A 24,231-nucleotide genomic window follows, 5' to 3' on the forward strand; every position below is an offset into this window, starting at 1 on the left:
TTCTTGGCCATCGTGAATAATGCTGCTACAGACATTTACATGTGTGTCTTTGCGTGGACATGTTTTCTAGTTTCATGTGTTCTTCTATCCTTTTGCTGTTCATTGGACTAGAGGCTTGATCATGTTCGGGATTGATTCTTTTGGCAAGACCACTTCGTAGTTAGTGCTGTGTTCTTGCACTGGGAGGCTAGTGTCTGATTGTCTGTCTTTTTGTCATGTTGATGTCTAGGGCTTACGCTTCTGTGTTTATTAGTCTTTAGTCTTTCCAGCCTGCTGTAACAATACCTCAGATTGGGTAGCTTATAAACAACATAAATTTATTTCTTAGACCTCTGGAGGCTGGGGATTCCAAGATGGGATTCTTGCTTCGTGAAGGGCCTTCTTCCTGGCTCATAGATGCTGTCTGCTTGCTGTACCTTTATGGTGGAAGGCGTGAGGGATCTCTGTGGGGTTTCTCTTACAGGAACACTAATTCCGTTCATGAAGGCTCAGCCCTCATGACATGAGTTCCTCCCAAAGACCCCTACCTCCTAATACCATTATATTTGGGGACTAGGATTTCAGCACAACATATACATTTAGGCAACACATACATTCAGACTCTAGCATTTAGGCATTTGATCTGCAATTATGCTGTCTGGTGTCAAAATATAGGGCCGTCTTGATTAAGTTATATGTCTGTCATGTAGATCTTGTTACATTTCTCAAATAAGGCACACGAGACAAAGGAAGAGTATCGAGTGTTATTCCTTAGGCATTCATATGCTCAGGAAACATAGACTGCTTGTGTTAGTCATGATCCCACAGGCCATCCAGGCGTGGAGGTTTCAGGCCAGCAAAGCAAACAGATGTGGTCCTCTATATTCTGAGTATAGTATAGACTTCTTTCTTTCTTTCTTTTTTTTTTTTTTTAAAGATTTTATTTGTCAGAGAGAGAGAAAGAGAGAGCACAAGCATGGGGAGCGGTAGGCAGAGGAGGTACACATGAGCCTGGAGGTCGTGCTGAGATGTGTGGATTTTACTTTGTTCAAAGAGAAACCTGCCTTGGTTTTTGGCATAACGGAACAGTTCCGTGGAGAAGGGACATTAAAGCGGAGACCTGGAGAGTGAGTAAGAATATACCAGGGTGGGGCACCTGGGTGGCTCAGTGGGTTAAAGCCTCTGCCTTCGGCTCAGGTCATGATCCCAGGGTCCTGGGATCGAGCCCCACATTGGGCTCTCTGCCCAGCAGAGAGCCTGCTTCCTTTCCTCTCCCTGTCTGCCTCTCTGCCTACTTGTGATCTCTGTCTGTCGAATAAATAAATAAAATCTTAAAAAAAAAAAAAAAGAATATGCCAGGGTGAGGGAGTGGGGTGGGGTTAGACTGTGTGTGGAAGGGAAAGCACGAGAGGTTGGTGTTCACCATGCTACTCCAATCCTCAGTTCCCTCATCTGTAAAGTAGGAATGATGCTTGTTTTCTCACGGGGTAGTTACAAGGCTTAGGTACATTTATGTAAAACATAGCACTGAGTAGTAGAACCAACCAAATAGTAATTCATTCATTCCGCATTTATTAAATGCCTACTATGTGGTGGGCACTAGAAATGCAAAAATGAGACAGGCACAGAAACAGGTAGTTGTGTTTTGGGTTTTGTTCTTGTTTTTTTTCTCAGTAAACTCTCTGCCCGACATGGAGCTCGAACTCACAGCCCCGAGATCAAGAGTCATGTGCTCTAACAACTCAGCCAACCAGGCGCCCCTCTTTTGTCTATTTTCTAATTGGGTTTTTTTATTGTTGAGTTTTGACAGTTCTTTATATATTCTAGATACTAAGTTTTTGTCAGATACGTGCCTTGTGCCCCAGAAACAAGTAGCTTTGTTACAGCATGGTGTTTTTAACAGTCATGCCCTGAAACGGGCGGGCGGGGGGTGGGGGCAGAATCCTGAACATTTTCTCAGAGTGTAAGACAGGGAAGATTTTCTGTAAGAGGTAGGATCTGAATGGGATCTCAAGACTTTTCATGCTAGGAAGAGGAATTAGCTAAGAGAAGCATATGGAAAGAGATAGTCCAGTCAGAGTGGGCAGCCTCATGAGCATGGTGGCAAGAAGGAGTCCACTTTTGTGGTGTTGGTGTATAAGGAGTGAAGCACAGAGTTAGGCCATTGTGGTATGTGAAGGCATTTGAATCCTGTCTGTAGCATTCAGGGAGCCACTGAAGTTTTTTTAGGTTGAGAGTGATTGTGTTTACGTTTTCTTTTCTTTCCTTTTCTTTTCTATATTTTATTGTTTTGAGAGAGTGTGTGTGTGACCAGGGGGCAGGGGCAGGGCAGGGGGAGAGGGAGAGAGAGAATCCCAAGCAGGCTCCATGCCCAGTGCAGAACCCAGTGTGGGACTCAGTCTCACGACCCCGAGATCATGACCTGAGCTGAAATCAAGAGTCAGATGTTTAACCAGCTAAGTCACCCAGGCGCCCCTGAGTTGACATTTTAGATAGGTTTCTGTGGATGGTTGATCAGGAGGGCAAGACTGGAAGCAAGCGATAAGCCAGTTATAGATGGGGTCTAGGTACAAGATTAGGGCCTAAAGTAGGGCATTGTGCGAGGAGGGAGAAGAGGGTACAGACAACTAGCTTTTTTTTTTTTAAGACTTATTTTAAATTTAAGATTTTATTCTTAATTTTAAGGATAAATTTTTTTTAAGATTTTATTCTTTTTTTTTTTTTTAAAGATTTTATGTATTTATTTGACACAGAGAGATCACAAGTAGGCAGAGATGCAGGCAGAGAGAGAGAAGGAGGAAGCAGGCTCCCTGCTGAGCAGAGAGCCCGATGCGGGGCTCGATCCCAGGACCCTGAGATCATGACCTGAGCTGAAGACAGAGGCCTTAACCCACTGAGCCACCCAGGCGCCCTTAAGATTTTATTCTTAAGTAATTTCTACCCCCAACATGAGGCTCAAACTCACAACCCTGAGATTAAGAGTCAGACGCTCTACCATCTGAGCCAGCCGAGTGCCCTGACCACCAGCTATTTAGAAGGTAAATGATGGACAGATGTAGCGGTGAAGGAGGGGGTGGCGTCTAGGTTGCTGGCAGAGGTTGTGAAGGGAGATGCTGCTTTCACCATCTACCAGGCTGTAGGAGGACGACCAGATAATACGGTTAATGTGGCTTCATGGTTGGGAAGGGAGCAAAGGAGCAAGATGTGTATCTGTCCTCAGATTGCAAACGTATGTTCCCACCCTCCTACTCACATTCAGGGTGGAAGGATTAAGTTTGGGGATATAATTATCGAACTGGCATATTTTGCAGGACGTGAGGGGCAGCTCCTGTGTAATTACCCATTAGCATAGCTGAATTACTCCTTTTCCTCTTATTAAACCAATGGAGTGAAGCTTTGTTGTTTGGCTTGAGCACATGCTGCTCTGTAGGTAATTGGTGTGGCCAAAACACAGCAGGTTTCCATTTCGTTCGGGCGTGGATAATGGGAACATATGGGTTGATCTGGGTCTTTGTCATTTTTCATACCTTTTCCTACCTTCTTTTATGCACCCAAGTGGCATAGTGTATAGCACTTTGAAGGCTATTTTAACACCAGTACCTGCCATTTGAGCTAGAAAGACTTCTATCCTCAGTGTTTGCTTTAAATGGTTCCTTACACAGACCTTTCAGGGTTTCATCTCTCTCTCTCTCTTTTTTAAGATTTTATTTATTTATTTGAGAGAGAGAAAGTGAGCAAGAGAAAGAGAGAGAGCGCGCGCGTGCGTATGAGCAGGGGGAGAGGCAGAGGGACAAGCAGACTCCCCGCTGAGCAGGGAGCCTGACCCAGGGCTCAATCCCAGGGTTCTGGGATCACGACCTGAGCTGAAGGCAGACGCTTAACTGACCAAGCCACCCAGGCGCCCCTGATTTCTTCTCTTTTAAGTACAACTGTGTATCAAGCATCCGATCTTCAGCATGTGTGTGTGTATGAGCACGTAACAGGCCCTTTTAAAAGTGATGACTCTTTGGTGGCATACGTGCTAGTTTGCTTTCTTCTGAAAATACTAGTGCAGAGGAATCAAATATCTGATCGCTAGAGTTCTTAATACAGTAGCCCTGGAAAAGTCTACTGATTGTTCCGTCTTTTTTCCCCCGACTTTTATTCCCTTGCCCCTTCCCCTGCTGCTGTTAGACATTTTTGTTTCTTCTTTTTTTGTCGCCCTCATATGTACTTTACTACTTTTTTAACTAGTAGAAAAACACGTGGAGTCAAAAAATCTTGTCTGGACTAGCTAGTGGGTTTTCTTTTCCTTCACCGCTTTAGTTGAAGGATAACACATAATGTGGGCCGGGTGATTAAGTCCTAAAATACTTCAGTGTGAATGATTAGGAAGGTGGATATTTCTGTATCGATATCCACTGCATTGACTAGTGTCCCTCCAAAATTATGATCTGCCCAGAACCTCAGAATGTGCTGTATTTGGAAATCGGCTGTTTGCGGAAGTAAGTAGTGAAGATTAGGTCATACTGGATTGGGATGGGCCCTCCTTGCAAAATGACTGGTGTCCTTACAAGAGATGCACCCAGGAAGGAAGAAGGCCATGTGAAGGCAGAAGCAGAGACTGGGGTGAGGCATCTGCACGCCTAGCAGATCCAAGGGTTGCCCGCAGCCACCAGAAGCTCAGAAGACACAGGGAAGGTTTTTCCTTAGAGCCTTTAGAGACATCTGTAGCAGTGAGATGCGGCGATGATCGTAAGCGGATAAATCAGATCTTTCTCTGCATGAGTACTCAGACACCACTGCCACCTGATCCCACAGCCTTACACTGTGGATCTTCCTTAAATCAGTGGCCATAGCCCTGTTGCACAGACTGCAAACCCCCCTCACCCCCAAAAGGACCTGAAAAGTTTTGGGAAATTGAGAGAGGATCTTCCTTATCCATGCTGTGCCTCATCTCAGGGCCATGGACTGTTCGCTTGTCCGTCCTAGTAAACCTCAAAGCCTTCCTGGGCAGCCTCCAAAACGGTGGTCATGATGTAAAATAATGTGGTTAGCCTTGTCTGTCCAGAGTATTGCTCAGGCTGGTCTAGAAGGGGATACAAGGGCGCCTGGGTGGCTCAGTCGTTGAAGCACCCAACTCTTGATTTGGGCTCAGGTCATGATCTCAGGGTTGTGAGATCAAGCCCTGTGTCGTGCTCAGTGCTGGGCAATGGAGCCTGCTTAAGATTCTCTCTTCTCCCTCTCTAAGGAAAGAAAAGGAAAGGATACAGCATGCTCTCGCAGCAGTGTGCGGTCAGACCCAGTACCTGGGCCTTGGGAGCATGGAAGAGAGCTTGGTCAAGGCAGCCAACAGCTCATCCAAGGCAGCCCGGAGTGAGACAGGAAGAGAGCTGGGCACATGTGACGCTGAGCCAGATGCTGTTGGTACATTCAGTGTTGTTTTAAATCTTTCGTCCCTCTTAAGTGTGCTGCCAGAATTGTAGTATGTGAGACTGCTTTGTGTACGGGAAGGTTGAGACCACTGGTCCACTCACATGTTCTAGGCTCACTTGGAAACGAGGTGTCCTACGGAATCTGTTTCAAGTGGTGGTCATAGCTACTTGGTTTGAAAGTATCCCGTATAACCTAGAGACTGTGCTGAATGTTGGATGTTTTTATTCTCTGACTCCTTGTAGCAGCCTGTTGAGATAAATGTCTTCGTCCCTGCTTTATGAGTTAGGGAAACAGAACTCAGGTTACGTAAGTGGATGTGACAGAATTTGAGCCCAGGATCAGGGCTCCTTCCATCTTAACACTCGTGCCATGCAAGCAGCCCTCAGTGACTGTCACTCAGGAGAGCCCTGATGGCCAGGACCCCAGATTTCTGTGTTTTGTGTTTTTTTCAGCTTTTTATAGTTTTTTTCCCTCATGTGTAGCTGTCAGAATTTTGCTTTATTGAGGAAATTTGATCTCATTTCTTTTGTGAGTTTCTTTCTGAAGACAATGAGCCAAGAGTTTGCATATTAAGCTTTGTGGGGGAGCGTTTCCTCTCATCAGTAGTGGGCAGGCAGCGAATGGTAGATGGTAGTACCCTTGTTTCTCTCTGTTGTAGGGAAACTGATCATGCATGCCTTTTGGTAAAAGACATTTTTGCGTACCTTTGAGATCTGATGTTGGTTTTCATCAGAGGTCGCAGGCGTGGATGCTGTCGGAGCTAAGTAAAAGCCGTGTGTGCTGGCGCTGGGAGAGCCCAGGGAGCGTGACCTGCAGAGCGCGTGCTTCTGCAGACGGCTGCTGCTTCTCCGCTTTTGCTGCATTGGAATGTGGCCGAGACATGCTGAAGCTTGTGGTTCTCTTTTTGTTCCCTCAAGAAAAGTTAGAAATTCCAGTGTTTAGGTGATATTAGCTAGCAACTACTTGAAATTAAAAAACAAACTAACATGTTGGCCAAATCTGACACATTTACAGGCCGTGCCATCTGTAGACTGCCAGGTGGTGATCTGTTTAAAATGAAGTGGCCAGGTAGGTGACCTTCGGCTGGCTCGGTGAAGTGTTGCTGTATTTGTTCTCTTAAGTTCAGTTGATGAGAACAATTAGAATGAAGTCTCTTTCCTCCACCTGCTTTATATTTGAAAGCAATTTAATGTGAAATTGTTGGCAAAGTTAAGGCAGAAGCATTTTTTTGTATTCTCATTTTTTTTTAAGATTTTATTTATTTATTTGACAGACAGAGATCACAAGTAGGCAGAGAGGAAGGCAGAGAGGAGGAAGCAAGCGATGCAGGGCTTGATCCCAGGACCCCGGGATCATGACCCAAGTCGAAGGCAGAGGCTTTAACCCACTGAGCCACCCAGGCGCCCCTGTATTCTCATTTTTATTTATTTTTATTTTTTTAATTTTTTAAAAGGATTTTATTTATTTGTCAGAGAGAGGGAGAGTGAGCAGGACAAGCAGGGGGAGTGGCAGGCAGAGGGAGAAGCAGGCTCCCCATCGAGCAAGGAGCCCGATGCGGGACTCAATCCTAGGACCTTGGGTTCATGATCTGAGCTGAAAGCAGACACTTAACCATCTGAGCCACCCAGGCATCCCTGTATTCTTATTTTTAGAAGAACTGGATTGTCCATGCAAAACTATTATTATTAAGATGAGGAGAAAAGAAGAAAATACACCAAAATAATTGTCTTTAGGGATTATGAGTGTTTTTTCCTATTTCATGTTCAGGTCAGATCTTTCTCCTGAAGCTCTCGATAGCTAAATCCATCTCCCCACCTTCTTTTTTTTTTTGTAAGATTTTATTTATTTACTTGACAGAGAGAGAGAGTGAGAGAGGGAACAGAAGCAGGGGGAGTGGGAGAGGGAAAAGCAGGCTTCCCACCAAGCAGGGAGCCCGATGCAGGGCTCGATCCCGGGACCCTGGAATCATGACCTGAGCTGAAGGTAGATGCTTAACGACGGAGCCATCCACGTGCCCCATCTCCCCACTTCCGTTCTTTGTCTCGTAGGCGTCTCTGCACGTTGGAAACCCACTTGTCCTTCCTCTCCTTCACCCCTAGCCTGTCTACCCTTGCTCCAGATGGTCTTCCGTTGGTTACTGGGACCACCAGCCACTCATTTTCTCAATCCTGAAATCTTTCCATGACTTCTCCTCACTGAATTCCGTGGATGTGAGGTCCAGGCCATCCTTCTACTTCGTGGGCCAATGTGGTCTTCTAGATGGTGTCCCAGCATTAGTCCACTTTATATTTGTTCTGTGGCTGGAGTGACCTGTCTAAACACCAAATCCGGTTACGTCACTGCCCTTTTCTGCCCAGGGGCACCCTCTTCCCCTTAGGAGGGAGCTCACAGTCTCAGCAGGGGAGCCCGTCTCTCTGTGAGCTGCCTACTCTCTTATCTCACTGCCTGTCATTCAGTTTCTCAGTCCATAAGCGTGCAGCTTGGTGAATTTTCTTATGACTGAACACAGGTCAAGAAACAGGATGTTACTAGCACCCGAGAAGCCCCTTCGTCCTCCTTTTGGTCACCAAAAGTCCTGAAATAGCCAACACACATTTAAGCAGAAGAGAGGTCTTGTGTTACTTGGTTTCAGATCATAAAGCCATATGATACTGTAGCGAGAATCAGACAGATCAATAGGTCAGAGTAGGAAGCATTACCTCTTAATGAGATCTTGATGCATAATAGAGGTGGCACCACAGAGCATTGGAAGTTAGGACAGGTTGCTCTGAAATCGTCTTAGGACCAGTGGCTTTCCATATGGGGAGAAAAAAATGAAATAGAGAACTACCTTACACAAAAATATATTCCTGGTAGATTAAAGACCAAAACATGAAAGCAACCCTTAAACTTTGAGAATAGTGTATCATTACTATTTTATGACCTTGAATAGAGAAGGATGTTTCTAAAAAAGAAGGAAAGAAAGAAAGATTTTAAAAATACTATCAGGAAATGGGGCACCTGGGTGGCTCAGTGGATTAAAGCCTCTGCCTTTGGCTCGGGTCATGATCCCAGGGTCCTGGGATTGAGCCCCATATCTGCCTCTCTGCTTGGCAGGGAGCCTGCTTCCTCCTCTCTCTCTGCCTGCCTCTTTGCCTAATTGTGATCTCTATCTGTCAAATAAATAAATAAAATCTTTAAAAAAAATAAAAATGCTGGGGTACCTGGGTGGCTCAGTGGGTTAAAGCCTCTGCCTTCGGCTCAGGTCATGATCTCAGGGTCCTGGGATTGAGCCCTGCATCGGGCTCTCTGCTCAGCAGGGAGTCTGCTTCCCACCCCCACCCCACTCGGCCTGCCTCTCTGCCTACTTGCGATCTCTGTCAAATAAATAAATAAAATCTTAAAAAATAAAAAAATAATAAAAATACTATCAGGAATAAAGATTGATAGATTTTGTCCTGCAAAATTGAAAAAACATACGGCAAAAGATACTACACAATTAAACATAAAGGTAAAAGACTGGAGGAAGACACCTGCAACATAAAAGTCAAAGCTTAGGAGACAGAATGTATAAAGAACATTAAAAATCCAAAAGGAAATTGGTAGAGGCTCTAAAAAAGGCATTTTGCAAAAGAAAAACCCAAATGCCTACTGAACAGATAAGGTGCTCAGACTTATGAAGTAGCAGCAGTGGACCAATGTCAGCATGGGTTTCTCCCGAGACTGGGCAAAGCGGAGTGTCTGACAGCAGGTTTCAGTGAGGATGTAAGGAAACTCATATACTTTGGAGATCATTTGGCGATTTGTAGTAAGCTGGAAGTGTGCGCACTCCGTGTCCCAGGATTTTCACATCTAGATGTATATAGTCTCAATCCCCACACAAATTTCCGTAAGAAAATGTGTGCGGTGATGTTCATAACAGCATTGTGATGGCTAAAGATTGGAAATCACCTGAATGTACACAGGTGAGGAAGTGGATGTACAGATCTTTCTTGACTCACCGTTGAGTCCTGATAAACCCACTGTAAGTTGAAAATGTCAGAAGTTGAAAATGCATTTAATACACCTAACCTACCGAACATCTTAGCTTAGCCTGGCCTACTTTAAAGTCTTAGAGCGCTTAACAGTCACCTGCATCTGGGCAAAATCACCTTACACGCGGCCCGTTTTATAATAAAGTGCGGAATATCTCATGTAGTGTATTGGATACTGTACTGAAAGTGACAAACAGAGTGGTTGTCAGTGTAGGGCTTGGTTTCCATTGTGATCGCAGGGTTGCCTGAACAGCAACTCGCTGCCACTGCCCAGCACCACGAGAGAGGATCGCGTACACCTCCAGCCTGGGAAGAGAGCCGAGTTCAAAATTTGAAGTATGGTTTCTACTGAAATTTTATGAATTTCTACTGTATCACTTTTGTGCCATTGTAAGGCCAAAATATTGCAAGTCGAACCATTGGTGGGGGTTCAGCAGGTGTATGTTAGATGAGGGGAGGAATACCTTTCTGTGTCCCAGTTTTTCTCCAATGAGCACTTAGTAGTGGAGAAGGTATTGTTGGCATGTTTGTAAGAATAGGAATTCTCTGAGCCTGGATAGTGGGCTTGTGAGTGCTCAGTAATACACAACCAATCTTGTTTGTTTGTTTTTTTAAGATTTGTTTTGAAGATTTTATTTATTTGAGAGAAGGAGCAGAGGAAGAGAGAGAGAAGCAGACTCACTGTTGAGCAGGAAGCCTGACGTGGGGCTCTGGTTTTTTTTTAGGATTTTAGTTATTTCTTTCAGAGAAAGAGAGAGCACAATTGGGGGGAGAGAGCAGAGGGAGAGGGAGAGAGAAAAGCAGAGTCCCCTCTGAGCAGGGAGCCGGACACGGGGCTCAGTCCCAGGACTCGGAGCTGAAGGCAGGGTCTTAACTGACTAAGCCACCCAGGCGCCCGACAACCAGTCTTGTTAACAGATGTCACCAAATAGCAAGACTGTATGTTGTGACTCTGCTGATACCTTTCTAACTAGCATATTTTTTAAAGTTTTTTATTTTTATTTTTTATTTTTTTATTTTTAGTAATCCCCACACCCAACGTGGGGCTCAAACTCAGGACGCCGAGATCAAGAGTTGCGTGCTCTGTGGACTGAGCCAGGCAGGCGCCCCTGACATTTACAATTTCTAAAAGTTAGGTTTGATTGTAAAAACTATCCTACAACTCACTCTCAGAAGTCAAATAAAAATGATTTTGTGAATATAATACCTCATTTTCAGAGGCATAGTTTATAGAAAACAGAAAGTGGGGGCGCCTGGGTGGCTCAGTGGGTTAAGCCTCTGCCTTCGGCTCAGGTCATGATCCCGAGGTTCTGGGATCGAGCCCTGCATCAGGTCTCTGCTCGGCAGGGAGCCTGCTTCCCTTCCTCTCTCTGCCTGCCTCTCTGCCTACCTGTGATCTCTGTCTGTCAAATAAATAAATAAACTCTTTAAAAAAAGAAAAAAGAAAACAGAAAGTGTTTTGGTTGGGTACGTATAAATTAGAACACCATGAGTTACAATCACCTTTTTTTTTTTTTTAAGAGCAATCACAAGTAGGCAGAGAGGCAGGCAGAGAGAGAAGGGGAAGCAGGCTCCCTCCTGAGCAGAGAGCCCGATGCGGGGTTTGATCCCAGGACCCTGAGATCATGACCTGAGCTGAAGGCAGAGGCCCACTGAGCCACCCAGGCGCCCCTACAGTCGCCTTTCATAAAGCATCTGAAACAGCGACATAGTATTTATGTGACAGGTGACTTTTTACTTTTTGCTGATCCAGAAGCTTGACTAGTACAGGAGGGCCACTAGCATGCTGAAGAGCCATTTCCGCTCCCGTCCCTTCGGTTGGGTTCTATGTCATTTTTCCGCATAACATTAATGATCTTCATAGGTGCGTTCCCCACTTAGAGGTTTCTTTCTTTTTTCTTGTCTTTTTTTGGATTTATAAAATCTAAGATCAGGTTTTGTGCAGAGCTCTTCAGTGACTTCTAAGCAAAGAGCAGCCACGATGGCCTCCTTGTCGTCAGCCTCCGTCTGCCGAGCTCCGGGCCGGTGCGGTGGCCTGGAACACCGTTCGCGCTGCGCTGCCGTCTGCAGGGCCCGTGCCCGCACTGCCCTCCTGTCTCTGCCTGGAGGTGCCTCCCCTGTGAAGCTTTCCAGGACCACCTGCCTCTAAGTGGCCCAGAGGCCCACCGTCCTGCTCTCCTCCTCTTCCTCCCCTGCACCGTTTGTCCGCAGAACTCCTCACAGGCTGATAGACCACGGCCTGTACTCCGTGTTCTCACCACCTCTCTGCACTAGAGTATAAGCTCAACAGGGCGGGCTTTTTTCCCCCATCTTACTCAGTGCTGCGTTCAAAAAACCTAGAGCAGTGCCTGTGGATACTCAGTAAATACTTGTTGAATGAGTGTACTTGTCTTTTTCATTTATTATCTTAGCTTTTTTTTTTTTTTAAGTAGGCTCCCTGCATAATATGGGGCTTAAATTCACCACCCTGAGATTAAGTGTTGTCTGCTCTACCAACTGAGCCAGCCAGGCCCCCCTCTCTCTTTATTTATTTATTATTTATTTTAAGGATTGTATTTATTTATTAGCACGAGCATGCCAGTGGGAGAGAGCAAGCAGGAGCTGGTGGTGGGAGGGGCAGAGGGAAAGGGAGAAGCAGGCCCTGGGCTGAGCAGGGAGCCCAAAGCAGGGCTTGGTGGGTCGCAGAACCCTGGGATCATGACCTGAGCTGAAGGCAGACGCTTAAACCACTGAGCCACCCAGGAGCCGCAGGCACCCCTCTCTTTTAGACATTTTTAAAATGTTGGTATACATGGGCCTACATCCTTTTTTTAGACTACTACAATAATATTTCGTTGTAAGGAGGACTCATAATTTATCTTGATTTTAGTTCTAACCAGAGCTGCTCTGAATATTCTTGTAGATATATCTCAGTGTGTCAGCTCTACTATTTCTGTGGTGTAGATTCCTAGGCATGGGATGACTTTAAATAGAAGGTACCAAACAGCCTGTAACTACAAGGTTCCATCAGTTCACACTTCCACAAGTAGCATATAAGAATGTTCAGTGTTCATTTACCCACATACTTCACGACACACCACACTGTGAGTCTTACTTAGTAACTTCTACTAACCTGATAGGAGAAACGTCATCTTTCCCCCTCTCGTTTTAAGTTGACTGTTGGTGAGGTTCAAGATCTCAGCATGTTTATTACCTTTTAATTTTAGATTTTCTCTATAAGTCAGATATTTTCTTTTTAAGATTTTATTTATTTGACAGAGATCACAAGTAGGCAGAGAGAGAGAGGAAGGGAAGCAGGCTCCCCGCTGAGCAGAGAGCCCGACACGGGGCTCGATCCCAGGACCCTGAGATCACGACCTGAGCCGAAGGCAGAGGCTTTAACCCACTGAGCCACCCAGGCACCCCTATAAGTCAGATATTTTAGGAAAACTTATTTTGTGAAGAATTTACTTCTGAGTGTATGTATACGCTTAGATGCTAAGAACGTATTTGTGGTGGTAAAAATAAAGTGGCTTGCAAACAGAAAACAGGAAGAAGAGAAAAAAAATGCACGTCCATAATTATGACCTGAAACTGCACATTTTAAGAATATTTTTTGGATAAACTTTCTGGGTTAGAATTTTGATAAATTTTTTTTTGCCTTTAAAAAAATTTTTTTTTAAAGATTTTATTTATTTATTTGACAGACAGAGATCACAAGTAGGCAGAGAGGCAGGCAGAGAGAGAGGAGGAAGCAGGCTCACCGCCGACCAGAGAGCCCGAAGTGGGGCTCGATCCCAGGACCCTGGGATCATGACCTGAGCCAAAGGCAGAGGCTTTAACCCACTGAGCCATCCAGGCACCCCTAGAATTTTGATAATCTTAAAATGAAGTTTTAAGTTTAAAGACAGTGTATTGAAAATAAGGACAAACTTTTCAGAATAAACTGAAATAATTCAGAATAATCTGCTGGTGCCACATTTTCAGTAATTAGATCCTCTGTAATAAGTTAAATATATATTAATTCAGATTGTTTCATCATCATCATCAAACTGATACTTATTTCCTTGTTTGGGTTAGTACTTTTGAGATCGTAATTGTGTTTCCACTGATTTCAGATAATCTAAGTCTACTAGGAAAGCCGGGAAAAACTACAAGTTTTTACGACCTACTGTATAAATATATATCTGGATCAGTCTTGTATTTTATGTTCCTGTAAACTTGACTTCTCATGGATGAACAATCTTGCTTAATTAACTTGATAAGCAGTTTATTGTGGTTAAGAGCATACCAGGTGATTATAGTTACGTTTTTTTAAGAAGCTCTTATCAGATATACACTGAAATATTAACAGATGAAATGACAGAAACATCTGGGATTTGAGTCGATTTAGAATGAGATCCCATTTAGAAGAGATCGGAGTGGGGAAGAGTAGAGAGGATCAAAGTGGACAATGAGTATTATGGTTTGAAATTTTCTACAATAAAAAAAAAATTTTTTTAAAGACTTTATTTACTTGACAGACAGAGATCACAAGTAGGCAGAGAGGCAGGGAGAGAGAGAGGGAGCAGGCTCCCTGCCAAGCAGAGAGCCCGATGCGGGGCTCGATCTCAGGACCCTGAGATCATGACCTGAGCTGAAGGCAGAGGCTTTAACCCACTGAGCCACCCAGGCGCTCCTACAATAAAAAATTTTAAAATGAACAAAAGATATACTATCTTTTTGGTTGTAAAAGGTATGAGGTGGCCAAACCACATGTTTGGGGTTTAAACACACCTGAGTTAGAATACTGGCTTTGTCACCTACTAACAATATGATTTTAAGCACACTCTGAGCCTCTGTATCCTCATCTGTAAAATGGGCATAACAACACCTGCCTTACAGTGTTGTGATAAGAATAGAGTGGTAGTAGATAAAGCTCTTAAGCACAGTCGGCTCCAAGGTCAAGTGTTCCCAATCTGAAATCCTTAGGGAAACACAAATATTACTGCTATGTCCGTGCTAATAGAAATAGTAGGGCGGGGGTGCCTGGCTGGAACACGCAAGTCTTGATCTCAGGGTTGTGAGTTCAAGTCCCACGTAGGTTGTAGAGATTACTTTACAAACAAAATAAAATCTTAAAAAAAAAAAAAAGAAAGAATAGGGTGTTTTTTTTTTTCTGAAAGATTTCATTTATTTGACAGACAGAGACCACAAGTAGGCAGAGAGGCAGGCAGACAGAGAGGAAGGGAAGGAGGCTCCCCACTGAGCAGAGAGGCCGACGTGGGGATCCATCCCAGGACTCTGGGATCATGACCTGAGCCGAAGGCAGAGGACTCAACCCACTGAGCCACCCAGGCGCCCCCAATAGGGTGGTTTTGAAAACGTAATTAAATCTTCATTGCTTGTGTCTGATTTGGTCTCCTAACTCTACTTTGGCACCCCCTCCTTGCCTGTCTCCTTTTGCTTTGCCGTCCTGTCTTCAAGAAACAGACCTTACTGCTCCTTCTGGGAGAGTGTCTGGAGGGAGAAATTGAGTGCTGAGTCTCTCGCACTCCTACCCCGTTCCCAGATGCTGGCTGGAGCACTTTGGCACAGGACGTACAGAATAGATGGGGCGTTTGTCCCAAAGTGCCCAGATCTCTGGCTTTCCCACGGTAGAAGGAAAGGTTTCTGTATTCCTGTTTGGTCAGGACTGACTAGTGGCGGTATTTTCTGGAACTGAGTATTTTTCACTTTTGGGGCTTCGGCCATAAGTGGTGTTTTGTAAATACTAGTTTATTTACACTGAATTGAGTCAAATACAGCTGAATGAGCAATTATGTTTGACCTTCCTGGTTCCTTCTAGTTTAAAAATGTTCGTTTCTATGATTTGTGTACGAAATAAGTTTCAGAGTCACTTCCATACGTGTCATTTGACATGGCGTGATGTGATAGATTCAGATGAAGATGGGGGGAGGTTAGGTGAGGGTCCCACCAAATAATACTGGCGGATGGCAATACTGAAAAAAATTTTTTGATTTTTTTTTTAAATTACAAGTTAATACATGACCATCATTGGGAATTTTAAAAATAGAGAAAAGTATAAAGAAAAAATTGTTGCCTACCATCCTAATCTTTTCATAGTTTGGTGAATTTCTCTCAAATCATAAGTGTAAATATACATGTGTTTTTTTGTTTTTTTGTTTTTTTTACAAATTTAGCTCTTACTTTAGATTGCTTGGATTTTGCTCTTTGCATTTAATATTCTTCCTGGTTTCGGGGCGCCTGGGTGGCTCAGTGGGTTAAAGCCTCTGCCTTCAGCTCAGGTCATGATCCCAGGGTCCTGGGATCGAGCCCCGCATCGGGCTCTCTGCTCAGCAGGGAGCCTGCTTCCTCCTCTCTCTCTCTGCCTACTTGTGATCTCTGTCTGTCAAATAAATAAATAAAAATCTTTAAAAAAAAATCATTAAAAAAAATATTCTTCCTGGTTTCTTGAGGCATAATTCACAAATAAAAGTTATATGTATTTAAGATGTATGTGGTCTTTTGATATACATTGTATATCAAATTACCATAGTCAAGCCGGTTACCGTGTCCATCGCCTCCCATAGCTACCATTTTGTGTGTGAGAACAAGTGAGATTTACTTAGCAGATTTCAGGTGCGCAGTACCATATTGTTAACTCTAGTCCCCATGCTGTGCCTTAGCTCTCCGAATTATTCATCCTGCGTATCTGGCACTTTGTACGCTTTCACTAACATCTCTCCATTTCCCTCCACGCCCCCGCCCCCCACCCTTTGTAACCACCGTTCTGCTCTCTGCTTCTATGAATTCACGTTTTTAAATTTCACATATAAGTGACATCATGCAACATTTGTCTTTCTGTGTCTGGCTTATTCTCCTTAGCATGATGTCCTCCAGGTTCATCTACACTGTTGCAAATAAGAAGATTTCATTCTTTTTTTAAAGCCGACTGTTAGTCCGTGCTGTGTGTGTGTGCGTGAGTGCGCGAGTGCACGCGGGGACACGTGTGGATGTTTTCTTTATCCTTTCACACTTGACAGCCCTTTAGGTTGTTTCCATGCTTCGCAATTGTAAATAATGCCCCAAGGACTTGGGAGTGCAGCTGTAGCTCTTCAAGATTCTGATTTTATTTCCTTCGGATGGATACCCAGAAGTGGGATTGTTGGGTCATGTGATTGTCTTATTTTTCGTTTTTTAATGATCTTCTACACTGTTTTCTGTAATGACTGTTAGCGTTTCCATTTCCACCAAGTGTGCAGGAACCCTCTTTTCTCTACACCTCATCGACACTTGTTTTCTTTCTTTCTTTTTTTTTTTTTAAGATTTTATTTATTTGACAGAGAGATCACAAGTAGGCAGAGAGGCAGGCAGAGAGAGAGGGGGAAGCAGGCTCCCTGCTGAGCAGAGAGCCCCATGCAGGGCTCAATCCCAGGACCCCGGGATCATGACCTGAGCCAAAGGCAGAGGCTTTAATCCACTGAGCCACCCAGGCACCCCGACACTTGTTTTCTTTTGACTTTTGATACTAGCCATTCTGACAGGTATGCAGTGTTTTGTTTTGTTTTTTTTTAAAGATTTTTTTTTATTTATTTGACAGAGAGAGAGATCACAAGTAGGCAGAGAGGCAGGAGGAAGCAGGCTCCCTGCTGAGGAGAGAGCCCGATGTGGGGCTCGATCCCAGGACCCCGGGATCATGACCTGAGCTGAAGGCAGAGGCTTTAATCCACTGAGCCACCCAGGCGCCCCTACGCAGTGATTTCTCATTGTGTTTGTGTTTTTTTTTAAGATTTTATTTATTTATTTGACAGAGAGCACAAGTAGGCAGAGAGGCAGGCAGAGGGGGAGGGGGAAGCAGGCTCCCTGCCCAGCAGAGAGCCCGATGTGGGGCTCGATCCCAGGACCCTGGGATCATGACCTGAGCCGAAGGCAGAGGCTCAACCCACTGAGCCACCCGGGCACCCCTCATTGTGGTTTTAATTTCCATGTTCCTGATGGGTCGTGTTGAGCACATTTTCATATCCCTGTCGCCCATCTGTATGTCTTCGAGAAATGTCTGTTGCGATCCTTTGCCCGTTTTTTAATCAGGTTCTTTGGGGTCGTTTGGGGGGGGTTGTTTGTTGTTTTGCTGTTGAGTGGTTTGAGTTCCTCATGCCATCTGTGAATAGTGACGGTTTTACTTCTTTGCAATGTGGATGTCTCTTACTTCTTTCTCTTGCCCAATTGCCCTGGCTAGGACTTCCAGTACTGTGGTGGTGAGAGTGGGGAACCTTATCTTGTTCCTGATTTTAGACGAAAAGCTTTCAGTGTTTCGCTGTTAAGGATGACCTGCGTTGTTAACTGTGGGCTTGTCATATGTGGCTTGAAATCTGCTGAGGTACATTTCTTCTGTACCTGATTCGTTGGGAGTCTTTATCATGAAAGGATGTTATATTTTGTTGAATGCTTTTTTAAAACTTATTGACATGATCATAGGAATTTTTTTCCTTTCAGTTTTGTTAATTGGTATTTCACATTTATCGATTTGCATATATTCACCCATCCTTGCATCCCGGGGGTGTATGACCTTTGATCATGGCATGTGCTGGTGAATTCAGTTTGGTGGTGTTTGTCGAGGAGTGTTTCATCTGGGCTTATTAGTGGTATTGGCCTGTGATGTTCTTTCCTCGTAGTGTCCTTATATGGCTTTGGTATCAGGATAATGCTGGCCTTGTAAAATGGCTTTGGACATGTTCCCTCCTCTTCAGTGTTTTTGGAAGAGTTTGAGAGGGGTTCTTGTTCATTTTGCCATCGCTGTCATTCCTGTCTGATTGCCTATTCAGTCTCCTCACTCACTGCCAGTTTGTTCAGATTTTCTCTTTCTTCGTGAGCCAGTCTTGGGAGGTTGTATGTTTTTAGGAATTTGTCCCTTTTTTCCCGGTTGTTCAGCTCGCATCTCATGATCCGTCGTGATTACTTGTGCATGTTGGGAGGCTGTAGCGTGAAAGTGGCTTTCGCACCAGATCTGTGTCGACGTCCCAGCTTCACCACTTCTGGTCTGCGTTTTGGGTAGTCATGACACCCCTGAACTCGTGCTTGCATCCCTGTCGTGGAGCTCCTGCTCCAAACTACCCTGGGCTGCCTGAGGATGAGCTATCACAGGAAAGCCTTTCTCCTGTGTGGAGATTGGGCATTTGCGTCGCGGTTATCAGTGTTTAAAAATAGTCTTCAAAGATGTGTTTTTAATGGCATTGTTTTCTCAAGTGACATGATAATATAAAAGTGAGAACAAACAATAAAGGAGTATAATATTTATATGGGCAAAACAACTCCTCTAAGCATGCGATTGAAGCATTTCTCCCCCCCACATCCCTAGAGAGCACATACGGTGGTAAACTAAATGAGTTAAGCAGTTTTTAACAGGCTTCCATTTTGCTGCACAGCATCTAAATGCTGGTTAAATTAGAATAAGCACGCTTGTGAAATTTAAACCTTATGCAATGTACATGCTAAAAAAATACTCATTATTAGCCTCTGATTCAGTAAATTTTCACAGCGTAAACACACTTGTACAACCAGCAACAAACAGAATGTTATGAAGCACTTCCAGAAGCTCCTTAAGACCCCTTCCCGTAAGCGACCGCATGCCTCTCCCTCCCAAGAACCGTCCTCGTCCTGACCTCTGTCCCCATGGATGATTTCCCCCACATTCAGCTTGATTGTACCTGTGGTGATGTGGCTCGTTTCACTTCATATCGTGTTGTGAGGTTCATGTATGTTGTGGCACGTGGCAAGAATTTGTTTATTCATTCTGTCTCTCCCGCCCTTCTCATCTGGGCATTCTGCCCGTTTAGGAAGCCGTGGTGTGCTAAGGCATCCGTCGTAGGTAGTTGAATTATTTTTCTGTCCTGTGCATCTAGGATGGTAGTAGCCTTGTAGCAGCTTTGGGAGAGGCGAGAGAACAGTCACTCAAATCATTTCTCTTAGAATCCCGAGAAAGGACCTGAGTTTTAGCTTTTCTGGGTTTTGTGGTCTGGCAGCCCTCTCCTGCCTTCCAGTGGATGACTTCTGTGATCTGCTTTTCTTGTTTTCCCTGGGAGTTCTGGTATACCACGCACGGCTCCACCAGGAGATGGAAGTCCAGCAAACATGCTTTAAATGCAGGGCTGAATCCTAGGAAAATAAGGGAAGTTCCCAGGGGCAAAAAAAGAAAAAGTCGAGGGTGGGGGGTTGCAGTCTTAGTGGGTAAAAGAACCCAAGCCAGGGCTGCCCTGAGACACTGCGGAAACTTGGCCCCTAGAGCCTTGGAGTATGAGTGGCTGGCTGGCAGCAGGAGCCAAAGACTTGGATGGGATTGAAGGGTGGGGAGAAATGCTGGGACCGTGTCCCTCTCCATGGCCCTTAATATTATAGGAGTCTCAGCCTATATTCTTTTTTTTTTTTTTAAGATTTTTTAATTTATTTCATACACAGAGAGAGATCACAAGTAGGCAGAGAGGCAGGCAGAGAGAGAGGGGGAAGCAGGCTCCCTGCTGAGCAGAGAGCCCGATGCAGGGCTCGATCCCAGGACCCTGAGATCATGACCTGAGCCGAAGGCAGAGGCTTTAACCCACTGAGCCACCCAGGCGCCCCTCAGAGCTATATTCTTGAAAAGAAGAGTGGACTGGGAAACACGACCCTCCTGATGGCTGTAAATGTCTGTGTTAGCTATGTAGGGGGTTACAGTTTACGATTTGTCTGCCAAAGATCTGATCCACAGCCTCTCCTCAGAGGGCTTTGGGGTTTGCGGTCAGACTCCCTCTGATGTTCTGGAGACCCAAGTCTAGAAAGAGAAAATCCCCACTCACACCAAGACCCAGCCTGCAGGGAAGGCCAGTAGAGACAGCCGAAGAGCAGAGCTGGAGTCCCCAGAGCATCTCAGTGTGTTGTCAGATGGTTAAAATCGAAAGAAACAAAGGGTAGCATTTTTTTTTTTTAAGATTTTATTTATTTGACAGAGAGAGCATGCAAGCACAAACAGGGATAGTGGCAGAGAGAGAGGGAGAAGCAGGCTCCCCATCGAGCAGGGAGCCCGATGATGGGCACCACCCCAGGACCCCAGGATCATGACCTGAGCTGAAGGCAGACGCTTAACCTGCTGAGCCACCCAGGTGCCCTCAAAGGGTAGAATTTAACAGATATGAGCAAGATGCAAACAGTAGCAAAAATGACTTTGCGGGTTTTAGAAAAGTGCTTAGCTTGGCACCTGGCATTCAGGAGCTACTTCACAACTGTTAGCTTATTGCGGACTTACCGAAGGCGCTCTCATTTAGGCAAATGATTCTCTATATAAAACTCATGACTTGGTCCCCAGGGTGGCTCAGTTGGGTAATGGTCTGCCTTTAGCTCGGGTTTTGATCCCGTGGTCTTGGGATCCAGCCCGGTGTCAGGTTCCCTGCTCAGCGGGGATCCTGCTTCTCCCTCTCCCTCTGCCTCTCCCCCGTCCCCCACTCATTCCTTCTCTCTGTCTCTCAAATGAATAAAAAAAAAAAATCTTTAAAAAAAATAAAAATAAAACTCATGACTTTACACAGCAGGACATGTCTCAGTGGAGCCTCAACTTGAGAAGTATTCACTAATATGGTTCTCTCGGCCTTGAAATGTATTGGCTTAGTTCAGATTGGAATCACAACTTTGAGGCCGTTTCAAGCCGCTGCAGTAGGCCTTTGCCCACGTGCTCATTTTCAGCAAATCTCAGGGATTATCCGATGTCCCGGAGGTCTGTCTCCAGCTGGCTAGTTCCTGGATTCCTTTTGCATAAGGCTTTGTTTCCTGAAGACCTTTCATATGAAACATCATGTTTAGATGCAAATGTAAAAAAAAATCGTACTATAGATCAGAAGAGTAATGCCGGTATCCCTTATCATCCTGCAGCAGCAGGAGCCAGGTTCATAAAACTCATAAGAAGGTTTATAAAAAGGAGTGTATTCCGGGGGCAGCTTTGGCCGCTTCTCCCCGCTCCCCCCAACGTATTTTGAGTGCCTGCTGGATTCCAGGCCTTTGCCAGCAGGAAGCTTGTGAGCACGACGAAAACCTTGTTCTTCTTTCCCTGGAATTCCCATTCCGCTTGATCACCAGGTCAGTCCTGGGACCCTTACGTATGCATGGGAATGAACTCAATCTATTGTGTGCCTCCTTCTGCAAAACTGTTGCTATCTTATAAATTTCTGATGAGTCTTTTTCAGCTGATGGAGCAAGATAAGGTGTTATATCATATATATTGCCAAGTATATGAAACAGTGACTCGTTAGCTAGATACCATGCTTTTCAGGCAAATAAATAGTTTAAGTAATCAGGTTAACTTCTCCCTATTACTAATTCTGCCACTCAAATCTTTTCAGGACGATGTGAGGCATAAGGTTCACCTGAACACCTTTGGATTCTTCAAGGACGGGTACATGGTGGTTAATGTCAGCAGCCTTTCCGTAAATGACCCTGCGGGAGCCACGGACAAGGACACAACTGTAAGTGCCTTCCCAGGAGGTCAAGGGCTTTACCCTTCTCTGTTGCTCAGATGGGAGCTTCACCCCACGCTTAAATACGAAGTCTCAGAATATGGAGAAAATTAACCTTGTGAACAGGCATCAGATGGTTTTACTTTTAACACATAAGTTGTAATTCTTAAATAATTTTAGTAATTAGCGATCCCTTTTACAAAACGAACGCTAAGAAAACCACGAGAAGCCTAGGTCAAAGAATCACTTTTTCTGCTCTTCGAGTAAGAAAGAAAGAAATTGTGTCGGTATTTACCTCTACTCTTTTTGCCCCCTCTTAGATTGGATTCAGCCTGGACCGCACAAAGAATGACGGATTTTCTTCTTATCTGGTGAGCATTACACACGTGACCTCATCCCTCCCTTCATGTGAGCCCAGGACACTGGGTGAGAGCACCCTGCTTCTGTCCATGCTCTTTTCATGGTGGTGGCTGCTTGGACTACCCGGCATGTCTGAGCTGTGGGCACGGTTGTGTTGTCTGGGTTGGGGGGTTGGATCATTTATTTGCCTGGTTCTAGTGTGAGTGAATAAGAGGGGTCTTCCTTCCTCAGGATGAAGATGTGAATTACTGTATTTTAAAAAAGCAGTCTGTCTCTGTCACCCTTCTAATCCTAGACATCTCCAGAAGTGAGTAAGTAATTCTCATGTTCCTTCAGTTCCATCCTCAAGTAAAGTTGCAGGGGATTCGGTAGTTAAGCTAACATTTACTGAGTGTCCGCCGTGTGCCAAATACTGTGCTGAGTGCTGGAGGTTAAGAACATGGTGGGGGAGACGGAGGTACCACTCCCAGGGAGCTGGGAGATGGCCAGGGGAGGCCAAACACCAAGATAGCGGATCCCGGCAGGGATGCGAGATAGTGGGGCAGAGACACTGGTGAATTGCAGAGGAGAAGGCAAGGCTTCAGGCAACTCTCGGCCCAACCAGCCTTCAAGTGAGTGGACTTCACCAGGTGAGTGAGGGAAGAGCATTGAAGGCAAAGGCAGAGCAGCTTGAGATAGCAGCGCGTGCTCAACAGAGTAAGTTCGTTATTTACAGCCAGCTTACATTCAGGGAGAGGGGGAGGCCTCTCCTCCATGAGGCGGGACTAGAAGTGCTCCCCTCCAGCTCGACCGTGCTAGCCCAGCTCACGTGTCCATCCAGGCATGGGGCCTCCCCTGCCCTTCCCTGGCAGGATGGGATCTTTAAGAAGAGAGAAGAGAGGAAGTGCATCCCAGCAGGCCACTGCTTGTGCCTGCTGCCTCTCCCATGCCCCCCTCAAGTTCACTTTTAACATCTTACTGGTTTTTTTGCCCCTCGTTCCATTCCCCTTGTTGAACACCTTATAGACGCTTAGGGGGAAAATATGTCCATCAGAACCGTGTGTTGCTAGGGACGTAAGCTTCAGAGTGAGAATGCTGGGTCCTCGCCTGGCTGCTTCTGGCCTCATCATTCTTCAGCAAGTTCTTAACCTTCCTGAGTCCGCATTTTAGCAGGTGCACAGAGGAGCTCGTAGAATCTACATCAGGGATTCACAAGGACTGTCTGAGATGATGGGTTTGGATACTGAGACAGTGTATAACACATGGCACTCAGATGACCATCACATTACCTTGAACTTCTTTTCTTTTCTCTTATTTTGAATGTAGGGTGAGAGTCAGAGCCCCACCAGAAGCTGGTACGCAGTTACCAAAGATCGTCTTCAGCAAGGATGAGAAGGTCCTCGCCCAGAGCCAGGAGCCCGGGGCTAACCCTGTTTCAGCGGGCAACCAGACTCAGCCAAAACCAGGTCGGCTGTCAGGCACAGAACAGCATCTTCTTCCCCGCCCTGCTCTGTAGATTCTTTTTTGTCCCCAAGTAAAAACACACACAGTCGCAGCATTGATGTTATTTTGGGGGTCATACAAAATTACTTAACCGTTAAAAAGGTGGAAACTGGGGGGAAGGTGGGGGAAAGAGAAGTCGTTCCTCTGTCCTTGCAGCACAGGAACTTGAGTAATCTGTTAAGGAGTAATTCCTTCTGGGCTCTCGGTCTGCAATGTTTGATTTTTTTTTTTTAATTTTTTTTTTCTGTTTAGATTTTTTAAATTAATTTATTTGAGAGAGAGAAAGCAGAGCAAGCAAGAGAAGCTCATAGTCGTGTCTGTAATTTCCCAAGCATCCCTGTTCACTCAACTTGCAGACAGCTCATTCTTACCAGCCCTCCTGTTACGTGGAGACTGTAATTTGCTCAAGCTTCCCCCTTAAGAAGACATTTCCACTGTCTGCTATTATAAATACTGCTGCATTGGGAATTCTTTATTTGTAGAACTTTGGTCCTATCTAGAACTTTCTTCTTTAGGATGGATTCCCAGAATTGAAATGTTTGGTTCAA

At 45.0% G+C, this 24,231-nt stretch overlaps 1 protein-coding gene across 1 annotated transcript in view; it reads left to right on the forward strand.

Annotated features, from left to right (window-relative positions):
* Positions 1 to 24,231, forward strand: part of GPR107 (G protein-coupled receptor 107) — a 72,231-nt gene that overhangs the window by 2,288 nt on the left and 45,712 nt on the right. Inside the window, exons 2-5 of the mRNA XM_080820835.1 lie at positions 21,728 to 21,850; positions 22,162 to 22,212; positions 22,433 to 22,512; positions 23,507 to 23,646. Of these exons, the coding sequence (XP_080676961.1) occupies positions 21,728 to 21,850; positions 22,162 to 22,212; positions 22,433 to 22,512; positions 23,507 to 23,646 (394 nt within the window). The remainder of the gene's footprint in view (positions 1 to 21,727; positions 21,851 to 22,161; positions 22,213 to 22,432; positions 22,513 to 23,506; positions 23,647 to 24,231) is intronic.

This window comes from Martes martes (assembly GCF_963455335.1).
Source record: "Martes martes genome assembly, chromosome: 12".
Taxonomy (NCBI): domain Eukaryota; kingdom Metazoa; phylum Chordata; class Mammalia; order Carnivora; family Mustelidae; genus Martes; species Martes martes.